Here is a 12,616-nt window from a genome sequence, read left to right as displayed (position 1 = left end):
CAATGAGCATCACTACACTGTGCTGGGCATTGCTTAGGGGTGAGCAGAGACATACAATCATTGGCCCTTCTACCCCAAAATAATGACCACACCCATGGGCAGATTTATCAGTACCAGGCATGCTGTTATAAGACAAATACCCCATTACACCCAGATTCTATGGATGGTGACACTTCCTTAAGCTAGGTACATACTTGCAATAATTATCATTAGCAAACGAACCACTAACGATTATGCACAAATATTTTGAACGATCGTATTGTGTACAATTCTGTACAAGTTGTAATGATACGATCGTCCAAATATAATCCACCAATAGTGTCCACACGCTAGATACAATCGTTTGAACGATGCAGGGAGTGACATGGAAAGGAGAAAGTGTACCACAGAATCATGCACGATCACTGAACGACCGTACCATACACGATAGATAGCGAACGATCGTCGCTCAATTAGATCCGCCGGAGCAGTCGTTCATTTCCAGCGCCAATCCTCGTTCGTCACGGTCATTGGTCAGTTGTTGTACACTTTTTTTGTTAACGATTATTAGGCGAACGATCAATAGTCATTCATTTCCACTGATAATTATTGCAAGTGTGTACCTAGCTTAAGGAAGTGTCACCATCCATAGAATCTGCTTGTTAGATTCCCTGCCTGCCGGTGGGTTACCATACTGTTCCTGGGCACCAAGATCCGGCAGGGCCCTCATCAGTCATCATGCAATCACATGACCATGTGACACACGTGGCAGTGCAGGCCTGTAGGACACGCCCATGCGGATCTCTAGGACTATAGTTTATCCTGAGGACCGTCCTGCACAATCTGGGTGCTGGGGGTTGGATTATGTGGGTGCTGCTCACAATCTTTGCTCTCATTGGCAGGTTGGATGGAAGGAATCCGACTCTCGGACGGAGAGAGGGGCTGGGTGCCAGCGACCCACGTGGAGGAGATAACCAACAAGAACGCCAGGCTGCGCAACCTACGCGAGAACAAGCGGATCAAACACGCCACCAGCAAACTGGAGCGGCAACCGCCATAGAATGAACGCGCAGAGGAGGACCATGCCCCGCCCCATTAAGGATAGCCCCACCCACTTATAGAACTTTCTAATGTCCTGTACATTTCAGCCACCCCTACCTAACAGACACATCCTGGTCATCTTGTGGTAAAACACTGACCATGTGACCGCCATGGCATCGATCGCTAATGACTGCTGCAGCAAAGCGACCCCGACTCCTATTCTGCAAACACGTACTTGAAATATTAACGCTCCATGCTGCTCCCAGACCGCCCTGCACCTCTCCAACCAGCCAATGGATCACTTGGATTCCAGAGGGGGGGTTTACACACCGGATTAGTGGGATTGTGACACACCTCAGGCTGACATTAAAGTGCGATCAGGAAGATGACAGAGCCGGGATTATCCAATGTAGAACAGAGAACGGCCGCCGTGTGAATAAACCGTCTCAGATCAATGTCACCCAATGGGAGGCCGACCACTGGAAACCCCACCGCAGATACACAATCCTCGGATTTTCCCTAATTCAGGAATCCTGTCATTGGATACATTGTCACAATGTTCTGAATTATACTTTAATGTTATTACTTATATCAACTTTATAGTATATATTAGTTACTAAATTTCCAGAAAAAGTTATTGCTATCCATAGTTATCTATGTAGCATTCACTGCACATTCACCATGTTCTCCAGATCAAAAACAATTCACCAACATCTGTTCTTCCATGTGAAATGGGGATCGCTATACAATTCACTCCTTCATAATCTGATTGGCTGCCGTTGTTTATACAAGTCTGATTGGCTGCCGTTGTTTACGCAAGTATGGTCTGATTGGCTGCCGTTGTTTACAAAAGTATGGTCTGATTGGCTGCTGTCGTTTACACAAGTATGGTCTGATTGGCTGCCGTCGTTTACACAAGTATGGTCTGATTGGCTGCCGTCGTTTACACAAGTATGGTCTGATTGGCTGCCGTCGTTTACACANNTGGTCTGATTGGCTGCCGTCGTTTACACAAGTATGGTCTGATTGGCTGCCGTCGTTTACACAAGTATGGTCTGATTGGCTGCCGTCGTTTACACATGTATGGTCTGATTGGCTGCCGTCGTTTACACGTGTAAATTCTGATTGGCTGCCGTTGTTTACACACGTATGGTCTGATTGGCCAGGTTTTGATAAAAGTTGTTGCATTTTGCAGAAGGAAATCTCACTGGATCGGACGTTTTTGAAAATCCTAAGTATCAGACCTTTCTATGCAGTGATTGTTCAGATTCTTTGGTACTGAAGATTTCCCGTAATGGGAGATTAGAACATTCATCCGGGAAGTCCCCAGGGATGAAGGAACAGGAGGTCCCAGGTCAGATATTTCCCACCCACGAGGAGCCAAAGAGACAGGAAGTCTTTGGACAGACCGCCTTCACCTTCAAGGAACTTATAAAGCTGGAGGTCACTGACCAGGCGGTTCCCACCCTCCAGGAACGGAGAATGTCAGAAGCCATGGAACAGACAGTACCCGTCCACCCGGCACCAAGGAGGCCGGAGGTCACAGGACAGACAGGACCCACCCACGAGGAGCCAAAAGGGCTGGAAGTGCCAGGACAAGCACTCCCCACCCACCAGGAGCCAAGGTACAGCATGCAGTAAGCTGGGCTTTCCCTCTTGCTCTGTCTTTCCATACATTTGTTTATTTTTTCTGGAACAATATGATTTACCCACTTGGGTGGGGGGGGGGTTCTTCCTTAATAACCTCATCCTTACCCAACCTGGTGATCTGTGATTTCACACCATCCTAGTTCTAGCAAAGCAAAACTCCAGGCTAATTTCTATCAAATCTTAATCTTTTAATTGGCCACTTATCCCTAATTAGGTGAAGAACTTTTGTTATGGGTAGGGCAGAGAAGGAGTAACTGCCCCTGGGCTCTGGGTGGGGGTGGGGGTCCTGCCTGCACCGGTGCGTTTCATTGCCAGCTTTTTCTGTAGCCATCCTGACTCAGAGACCCAATACCTTGTGTAGTAAATTAATTGGCTTATTTTGCAACCCCCCGGGACCTCTGGCCTTCCATTTCATCCAATAATTGCAATGATAATATTTTTTTCCCCACTCAGCCTTTTTGAAAGATTGATGAAGAAAGGATCGTATCGTCAGAAGCGGAAGGCGTCCAAATTTGTCCACACACGTGAGAACTTTTTCTGTGGTGTATGATAGAATTTAAGACTTGTTGCCCATAATCTGACCCGTTTGTCCCGTCTGCAGAACCTCTGTATCAGGATTATTGTGTGCACTATACCAAGGGTAGTCCAGGCCAGTCCCCATTGGTCCTCTCTGTGGACTCCTCTCTGTCATTGGCTGGCCTTGCTTCCCCAACTTTTCTCACAAGTTACGGTGATGGAGTTCCTCGTTACAACGCATCGTCCTTATGGCAGGAGCTTCCAGAGGTGAAGGAACGAGGAATACTGGAAACATTGAATCTGCAACAGAGGCAATTGCAGGAGGTAAGAGGTGACGGGGCCCCGAATGGCAGATCAGCTTCCTTATGGTTTGTGGTGCCAGGTCCAAAGATGGCGAATCTCTCATGGGTGGAATGGTTTGTTCTTCATGGTCAACCAGCGGTATCTTGCGGATCAGAATCCTGCTGGGGTGACAATGAGATGTTTTCTTCTTAAGTCTTCTTCATCTGCATGGATGGGCATCCCAAACTCTTGGATGGAGGCTCCTTACAGAACTTGTTGGTTGGTTCTAATAGACATGCTGCCCATGGACACCAGAAAAGCTAACTGCAGCATTTGGTGCAGCACCCCGGAGGTCTAGTTCATTGCAAACCTCTCAATCACTTTCCTCACCACCCCACCCATCCATTGCCAGTCAAGGCAGACATGTCCAACCAATCAACCTAAAATGTTCTTTGTTCCTTCCTGCCCTCATCTCTGATTGACCTGTCATGTTGGTGGGCCTCTCTCTGACTGATCTGGTTGTGTCTCCCTTAGGCAATTTTCGAGGTGGTGACATCAGAGGCTTCCTACCAGCGGAGTCTGTCTGTAGCTGTCAATCACTTCCAGAAATCCCGAAGACTCTCCGAGTGTCTGGTCACCTCTGACAAGCACACGCTCTTCTCCAACCTTCCCGGTGTCCAGGAGGTCAGCGAGAGGTACAAGATATTCCATGTTCTGATCCAACCAATCCCATAACTTTGTATTTATACTCCATGGCTGTCCTGCACCCTATGGTCCTCTCTGTGGGTCATGGTATAGTTATTTCCCATGATATTTTGCTTTTCCTCTCTTCTTTTCCTTTTCCCTCTTTTCCTCCCTTGTTTTTCTTTTCCTTCCTTCTTTTCCTCTTTTTCTTTTCCTTTCCCCTTCTTTTTCTCCTTTTCCTCCCTTGTTTTTCTTTTCCTTTTCCTTTTTCTTCGTTCTTTTCCTTTTTCTTCTTTTTCTTTCTCCATTTTCTTTTCCTTCCTTTCCTTTTTCTCTCCTTTTACCTCTTTTTCTCCTTTTCCTCACTTTTTTTTCTTTTCCTCTTTTTCTTCCTTTTCCTTTTTCTTCCTTTTTCTTTTCCTTTTCCTCTTCATTTTCTTTTCCTTCCTTTTCTTTTCCTCTCTTCCTTGATGACCTGTGAGCTCCCATAGTATCAGATCTTAGAATCCTGTCTATTAAAGCACAATGAATGGAGTTTTCTCTTCCCATGGACCCGTATTACTGAACCCCAGGTTAGAGTTCTGTGTTCCTCTTCTCCTGACCCCCCATACCATACACCGCTTCCCTATGATGTAAGTTACCAGCATATTCTGCATTGTGTGCACCATTGGGCGGCCCAGTGGCTTGGTTCCATATCCTTCTATAAATATCCCCGGAGAGATAACCGTGTTATGTCTCATTAATATTCCCTGATAAATCTGTCTTCAGATTCCTGCTGGATCTAGAGGAAGGGCTGGAGAAGGACATTTTCCTGGGCGATATCGGAGACCGGGTGCTGAGACATTGTCCAGACTTCCACCGAGTTTACATTCCCTACGTCACCAACCAGATGTACCAGGAGCGGCTGATGCAGCAACTGGTGTAAGTCGGGAAATGTGTACCTACCTTATACAATTGCATCGGCCAACCACTAGGGGCAACGTAAGAAAAATAATGAAGGACCCACTAATGGGAATTACCTGTCCAATATTTATAAAAGTTCATCATTGGCGTGCATTAGGCCATGGCCACCATATATGATACGGGACGTCCTACATGCAGACGGGTCCTGCTCTTTCTTGTTCCTCTCCCCTAATATCTGAATGCCCCCCCTGTCATTGCCCTTCCCCCCGTCACCATCCTTCCCAATCACCTTCATTCCATCTTGGTATCAGCAGAGAGAATGGAACGTTCCTGCAGGTCCTTCAGAAGCTAGAGGAGCAGGCGGTGTGCAAGAGACAACTCCTAAAATCATTCCTGGTCCTCCCATTCCAGAGGATCACCCGGCTGAAGATCCTCCTGGAGGTAAGTAGCCGGTACACAGTAAGCCAGCAAGTAGCCAGTGTTATGGCAATCCATCATCCTTATCCTCTTCTCAGAATATCCGGAAGCTGGCTCAGAGTGATTCCAGTATGGCGTCTTCTATCAGGAACGCTGTGTCCGTGGTTGGCCAGGTGAGGTCTTAATTATGAAATGTGGGTGTGGCCAAGTGAGGTCCTAAATATACAATGTGGGTGTGGCCAGGTAGGTGGACTGTTTAATGTGGGTGTGGCCAGGTGAGGCCTTTATTATGCAATGTGGGTGTGGCCAAGTAGGTGGTCAGTGAAGCAATGTGGGTGTGGCCATGTGAGGTCCTAATTATGCAATGTGGGTGTGGCCAGGTGAGGTCCCATGCAATGTGGGTTTCGTCAGTGGTCCTGATAACGAATTGGAATCGGACCATTATAGGATATTTATTTATTTTGCATAGAAAGTTTTATTCCAGCTGCGTCCATGCAGAATGCTGAGCGGCTTTGCTGTATTCATACCCCTGTTTAATGTACAGCGCTGCGTTATATGTTGGCGTTATATAAATCCATCAACTAGGAGTTTGTAGCTTCTTTCTGGAATGTTCTATGTTGCTGTGTAGCCTCTGGTATGGCGCAGTGACCGCTATCGTATGTGCAGATTGTGTCGCAGTGTAACGAGGGGGTGCGCAGCATGATGCAGACCGAGGAGCTGGTTCTGCTGGAGAAGCGGATGGACTTTCAGAACACAAAGGTGAGGCAGTGATCGGATCACTTTCCTTCTCACCATTGCACTGTATGCCATCACTACAATTCAGCCATAAAGTGGACCTGTCTGTAGAGTGCAGCATACTGTCCTCGGCACCATCTTTGTTCAGGTGTCATATGGGGTCACGTCCTGATCTGAAATGACAGGTCCACTTTATAATAAATCATTTTATTCGATATGAATGGGAACGAATATATATCGGAGATCCTCCTAATTCTCTTCTCTCCCTCCCTGTAGTCCGTTCCTCTCATCTCCAGGAGCCGCGTCCTCATCCATCATGGAGAACTGGTCCAGATATTCTTCCAGGAGTTGGGAGCCGGACATCGGCCCGGCCTGACCACCAAACCCATTTACCTCCATCTTTTTAGTGACTTGTTGCTCTTGTCCAACAAAACGGAGTGAGTGTGCCGGAGTCCGGGTGGGGGTGCCAAGCTGCCATGAATAAAATCCAAGCAGGGGAGGGGCTAAATGATGCCAGGGAATGAGGTGGGGTCTATATAATTGCTGCAGCTTCTAATGTACACAATTACAATGCAATTGCATTGATTTATTGGAGGAGGGGTCAGAGGATAATCCCTAATATTCTGCCATTCATTAGATTTATTTCTGGCCCTCCTGGCATTTAACCCTTTCTGCCCCCAGCACAGGACGCTTCTTGGTGACGGATTACGCCCGGCGAGGACGGGTGAAAGCTGACCGGGTGAAAGCCAAAGCTCTGGGTCTGCCCAGTCCGGTCTTCTTGCTGCGTCTCACACAGAACCACCTGGGCCTGAGCTGTGATATTGTCCTGCAGGCCCCCAGCGAGTAAGTGTCGGGGATATCCCTCATTGTCTGAGTGGCCCAGCTGGGCTCTGTGGCCCCATCTGAGTTCTTTTTATTTGTCTTTTGGGTTTAGAAAGGAGAAGGAGGATTGGATCGCACAGATCACCAGCCAGATGGCGCAGGGGGCGGAGTCCTGACCATCGCTGACCCACGCAGAGGTAAATTTACTACCGGGGCCCTTGTGAGCTCCGGGGCCACAATGTTTTTACAGCAGACTTGGCCTACATATATTCATGTCTTTGCTTCCAGGTAATGAGGGGTCATTGTGAGGTCTGGGATGGGTTGAAGGGGCTTCTATAAACCCCCCTTCCCTCCCGCATGCATTTACTAATATATGGCCCACTGTAGGATGAGACCGGAGCACCTCCAGGACCCCTCGAGGAGTTCATCCTAAACCCCAGGGTCCTCAGCATAGTCCCCTATTGTCACCATACAGCTGCTGCCCCAGTGACCTGCCGGCCCGGTGAGGGTTCAGCACAAAGAGCAGTTCTGTCTCGGCACCAATATAGATCCGGCACAGGTGTCAGCTGGCCCGGCACAATGGGGAGCAGTCATCCCCGCCACAACCTCACCTGCTCTATGAATGTTTGGCTCAGGGTGAAACTCTCCGCAGAGATGAAACGTGACGCAGGAAAACACCTGGAGGGGGCGCAGCAACACCAATGGGTCCGATGAATGGGGGGGCAGATTGCAGCTTCTGATTGGTCAATGGCCATCTGCTGCTGGATTCCCCATTGTAAGATTGTCCTACGTCCAACTACAGTCTGTTTTCCAATATAGAGAGCGTCCAGGAACTGGGGGAAGTTGGCCCGTAATGGGACCTGTCATTATACCTGTGTACAAGTCCATAGGACTGTATGTGTTGCAGAATCCCATTATCATTGTGACGAGTGACATTTAATGCCATGATAAATGAGCTGCAGCTCCCCTCTAGAGTAGGACTACAGCCTCCTGTCACATGATTCTGCACTGCTGCTGTAGTGAGCTCATAGAAAGGGGCGGGGCTATAGTGAGCTCACATAAAGAGGCGGGGCTGTAGTGAGCTCACATAAAGGGGTGGGGCTGTAGTGAGCTCACATAAAGGGGCGGGACTTTAAGTGAACTCATAGAAAGGGGCGGAGCTGGAACCCGGGAACACACTGGCTGACCGTCCCCAGGTATCGATATTTTCCCGGTCCTGATATCCCCTGATTGCCGGCACCAATAAAATAATTGTACGATTTGTCTGTGCCGGTCAATCGTCTTTTATTTCAGATTTCTGTACATTGGGGTCAATGTGTCCCCAGTTCTATCAGATCGTTCTGTGATTGGCTCCCATTCTCGCACTGATAATCTATCAATCGTTTCCCTTGCAGAGGTCGGTGACCTTTCTGAGTCCCCGGGGTCAGATTTTGGTGAATTTTAATGACCAATTAAAAAGAAGGAATTGACTCGGGTGAAAAGTTCTGAAGAGAGGACGATGGAGGAATATTCCAGAACCACAGACATGACCGGTCCTCGTTTTATGGGACCAGCATGGGGGGAAAGAGGGATCGGGGACACCCTAGAATCAGTCAGTGACCCTATGAATGTGGGGTAATCTCCCGGAGAGGTGAATGTGACCCTCCCCATGTCCAATCACTGGACTGGAAGAAGAGATTCACAGAAAATGGGAAACACTGGGGGGTCACTAGGATTTTGCTTTCACTTCCTGTCCCGGTGACAACATTAGAACTGGAAGTGAAGGAAATTGTTCCAAAAATGAGACGTCAAAAAACAAAAAAAAAGTTTGTCTTTGTCAGGATTTTTATATTTCTATGTTGTGTGAGTTTATTTTTGTGTTCTGTAGAAATAAATGTTATTTTTATAAACACGGCTGGTGTGGTGCCGATTTTACCCCCCCATGGTAATCAGGAGCCGGGTGGTTTCCAGCATTTTATACACCCGGGTGGTTTCCAGCATTTTATACACCCGGGTGGTTTCCAGCATTTTTTTTTTTTTTACACCCGGGTGGTTTCCAACATTTTATACACCCGGAGGTCTGTGGGGAATTTTCCTTCCTTTATAGTCGCCGTACCTCTCGGTGCTTTGGAACTGATAGTGGGGGAGACCCCGGCAGGGCTTTATGGGGCTGAATACCAATTCTGGGCGTGCTGAGGGGTTCAGCTCCAATTTTTATAGATGAAGATTACAGTTTGGGGCCCCCAATCCACCTCATCCTCCAATCAGGTGTCAGCCCAGCAGATGGTATTGATGCAGCCTGTAGTACACAGTGTGACCAGTGGGGGTGGCAGTGAGCCATCATACAATATATTGATTTGCCCCCAGGGCTCTGTATGAATCTGGAGGACATAAATGAGATGAACAGACATTGTTCCTTAGTTTCCAGGTGAATGATTCATCTTTTGGATTGTGTTTTCTTGTTGCAATGCATCCCTCTATCAGTGCTGGGGGTTTCTGTTTTTCTGTCATTAAAGGATTTTGTACTTTGTGCTGGTAATGGGATTACATTTATCTCCTTGTGGGGATTAAAAGGGGGGCAAATAACCCCCCCGCCCTGAGAGGGGGAGGCTATCCAATCACCCAGCTCATTATGGGGGTCCCTGGAGTCTCTAATCCCCAACTTTTATAGAGGCCTCACCCAATGGGGTGCCCCCTGTTGAGGGAAGGAGTGACGCTTCTCAGGAATTGGGGAAGGGGGTGACTGCTGGGGTGGGGGGGGGGGATAATTGATGTTTTAGGGAAACTCTCAAATTTTAATTCCCCCACAATGTGATTTCAATGATTTTTGTATTTTCTGCCCCCCTCCCCCTTTAATTATAAATCGGATTTCCTGCCGGGGACACAAAGTATCGGAATGATTGATCAGAATACAATTATAGGGTCACCTCTCTTATAATGGGGACACCCCGGAGAGAGCTGAGAATTGCCCCTCCATCATCCATCACCTTCCTGGCACACAATGCCCCCCCATTCATGAGCTGGGGCTTGGAGCACTCCGCAGGGTGTCCCCCTGTCCCATCCATCACCCCTCCCCCTATCCCTGGTGTCCCCGGCCTGGAGGGAGCTTCAGCCAGACTGCTGGCTGGATCCTCCAATTACCTCCCAGCTTAAGGGGGAACTCCGGGCAAAACAGAGCACAAAATCCAAAATGGCAGAACCCCGCACCCTATGGGGACCACATCAGGTGTACAGACTCCGCACAGGGATAGTGGGGACCCCTCATAATGGGCACTGGGTGGTGGGAGCCCCATGGTGGGCATCTTATAATGTGCCAATATTTTTGGTGGTCAGGGATGGGGTGTCAGATGGCAGAGGGGTCACCCAGCTGGTTTCGTGCCCCCCCCAATCCATCCAATCAGTTTCCCTTCATCGCAGCTCAATGTTCAGGAATTTATCATCAGGGCTGAGAGCTGCATGGAGTTTGTTGCCCCTGGGGGTGAAATATTCCCAGGGTGGGGGATGGGGGGGGTAGATGTCTGATCTCCCAAGGGCAATGCTATCTTAGCTGGGTTAGAACCCCGGCCTGGCCTCCATTATAACAAATAAATGTCATTTCCTGTGCTGGAGACACCACAGGAAGTATTGAATTCTCCTTTGAGTTGTCAGCAGCCCAGGGGACCCCCATGAACAGATTTGTGGGCCCTGGCTCTGTGGGGTCACGGTGATCTCTGTGATGTGAATGTCCCGGTTGCACCTGATTGGCTGATCACGCGGCACATTCACCTCCTGGTCTGTGAGATAAATTCGCCGTCCGGTCATTCTCCAATTCTGCCGATCACCGGGGACTTATTCTTGTTTCATCTCCTGCTGTCCTGATTGGAGGGGGCAGGAGGTGGGTGACCCCCATTGATTCCTGATGGGGTAATGGCCAATTTATTGGTGGATGGAGCCAACGTTGGCCCTATAGGGCCCCTCTGGTGGCTTCAGATTTTGCTTGAAAGTCCAAACGCCCTTCGGGCACCATTATGGCCCCACCAGTGGGCAGCGCCGCCCTGCAGGTCAGATGAATTCCCCCCAATTAGCGTCATTTCCAGATCCACTTTGTCCTTTCCCCGGCCTGTCAATCAGTGACCCCGCTGACCCGACAATGGGTGACACACCTGGACCAGTCCGGCCACTCAGCCTTCAGCCAATCAGCAGCCAGGATTCCTAATTGTTCAGTAATGATGATTGTCTGATGCGGGGGAGGGGACAGTGGCTGCTTATTGGCAGATTTATGGCTATCGGCTTGTTAAACCGCTGGGGCCCCCTGGGAGCTGCCTATCTGGGGCCCCTTCTGCCCCCACAGGAGGCAATCAGGGTAAGTGCTCCTCATAGATGGGACAAGGAGCCCCCTGGGGGTGATAATTAATATGGCCGCTGAGAGGGGACATAAGATCCATGCAACCGAGGTCTCAGGGGCCACGCAATTTGTAGAAATAAGGGGCCACTGATAGGAGGAGACATCAGAGTGCTGGTCAGGGCCCCAGAGCTCAGCCATTGCCGGGTATTTGGGGAATTAGAGATTGCAGAGCGCCCATGGACCAGGCCGGAGCCTTCATATTGCCAAATAGATTCACCTCTTTCCTTTTATATAGAGGAGAAGATACACACAACATTCATCCGATTCCTGGATTCACATATAACATTCACTGCCTAATAAGACGTCAGACCCTGCAGAGGCATGAATGTGATGAATGTGGAGTGAAATATTTACACCCAGCCAGAAGCTCATTATTGGCTGTGAATGCCAAACAATTCCCCCATTATCACCCGGGGGAGGGGTGTTTATTAATCCCCCCCCCCCCCCCCCACAGTGGGGTGTTAATTGCAGACTCCCATCCCCCCTGATGAACCACAAGTACCAGCATTGCACCATGTAAAGAGGACCTGTCACCGAGAGGTCACATGGGGGAGAGATGACAGGTCCTCACTGCTTTGGGTTGCTGATCCTTACAATGAATCCCAGTGGCGATCACATGACCAGTTCTTGTAAGTTTTCCAGCTGCTGCAGATTGGCAGTTACGGGAGGCCTCCGCCGATGTATGAAAATCTTCCATTGGGTGGGGCGGATAGGGGGACACGCGGACAGGGGGACACGCACACACGTGTGATTGGGGTCTTGGAAAGTCATTTAATGTCTGCGCCGGGCGTCTGATGAGGTGCGAGGAGGGGGAGGGGAGCCGAGCATTCCCAACGTCTGGAATAACCATCGACTGCGCCATGGAAATGATGTCGTGGGTAAATAATGGGGGTGACACCGCCCCTCCCCCACCATACAAAGCTGGGCTATACCCCACCCCGGGGCAGATTCTGGGGTAACACTGGCAGCTGGCCCAGATAGCCTCAGACGGAGGAAACGTCCGACATTGCTGGAAAACTCGATGTCACTAAATGTAGAATATTGGATATTCAGGAATTCTGTGCTCTGACAGTCTCGTATTTCAGGAAAGCTTGGCCTTTAATAGATCGCTTATGACCTTCAGTCAGTGACTAGGCTGAGATGTCATTAGTCTGCTGCAGGCAGGAGGAAGAATTTTCTCAGTCTCCCCCAGTGATCACTGTAACTTTGTATCCAATCACAGGA

General features: G+C 49.1%; 2 protein-coding genes across 3 annotated transcripts in view; both read left to right on the top strand.

Moving 5' to 3' along the window:
* ARHGEF19 (Rho guanine nucleotide exchange factor 19) overlaps window positions 1-1,336 on the top strand; it is a gene marked incomplete in the record, with an annotated part of 23,991 nt that extends 22,655 nt beyond the window's left edge. The window contains 1 exon segment of the mRNA XM_072427015.1: window positions 882-1,336. Coding sequence (XP_072283116.1) covers window positions 882-1,039 — 158 coding nt within the window.
* Window positions 1,337-2,216: 880 nt separating this feature from the next.
* LOC140340809 (rho guanine nucleotide exchange factor 19-like) lies at window positions 2,217-8,898 on the top strand. Of its 2 annotated transcripts, none has more exons than XM_072426210.1 (12): window positions 2,217-2,645; window positions 3,124-3,194; window positions 3,272-3,510; window positions 4,003-4,163; window positions 4,921-5,073; window positions 5,370-5,496; window positions 5,571-5,645; window positions 6,139-6,231; window positions 6,484-6,644; window positions 6,889-7,050; window positions 7,142-7,226; window positions 8,424-8,898. In XM_072426210.1, the coding sequence occupies exons 1-11, from the start codon at window positions 2,353-2,355 to the stop codon at window positions 7,203-7,205; spliced, it is 1,599 nt and encodes a 532-aa protein (XP_072282311.1). In that variant the 5' UTR covers window positions 2,217-2,352; the 3' UTR covers window positions 7,206-7,226; window positions 8,424-8,898. The 2 variants fall into 2 exon arrangements, with proteins under 2 accessions (XP_072282311.1, XP_072282309.1); XM_072426208.1 differs by having other exon boundaries at window positions 5,367-5,496.
* The last annotated feature ends 3,718 nt before the right edge of the window (window positions 8,899-12,616 follow it).

This window comes from Pyxicephalus adspersus, chromosome 11 (genome assembly GCF_032062135.1).
Source record: "Pyxicephalus adspersus chromosome 11, UCB_Pads_2.0, whole genome shotgun sequence".
Lineage (NCBI taxonomy): Eukaryota > Metazoa > Chordata > Amphibia > Anura > Pyxicephalidae > Pyxicephalus > Pyxicephalus adspersus.
This window is presented reverse-complemented; position numbering and strand designations above follow the sequence as displayed.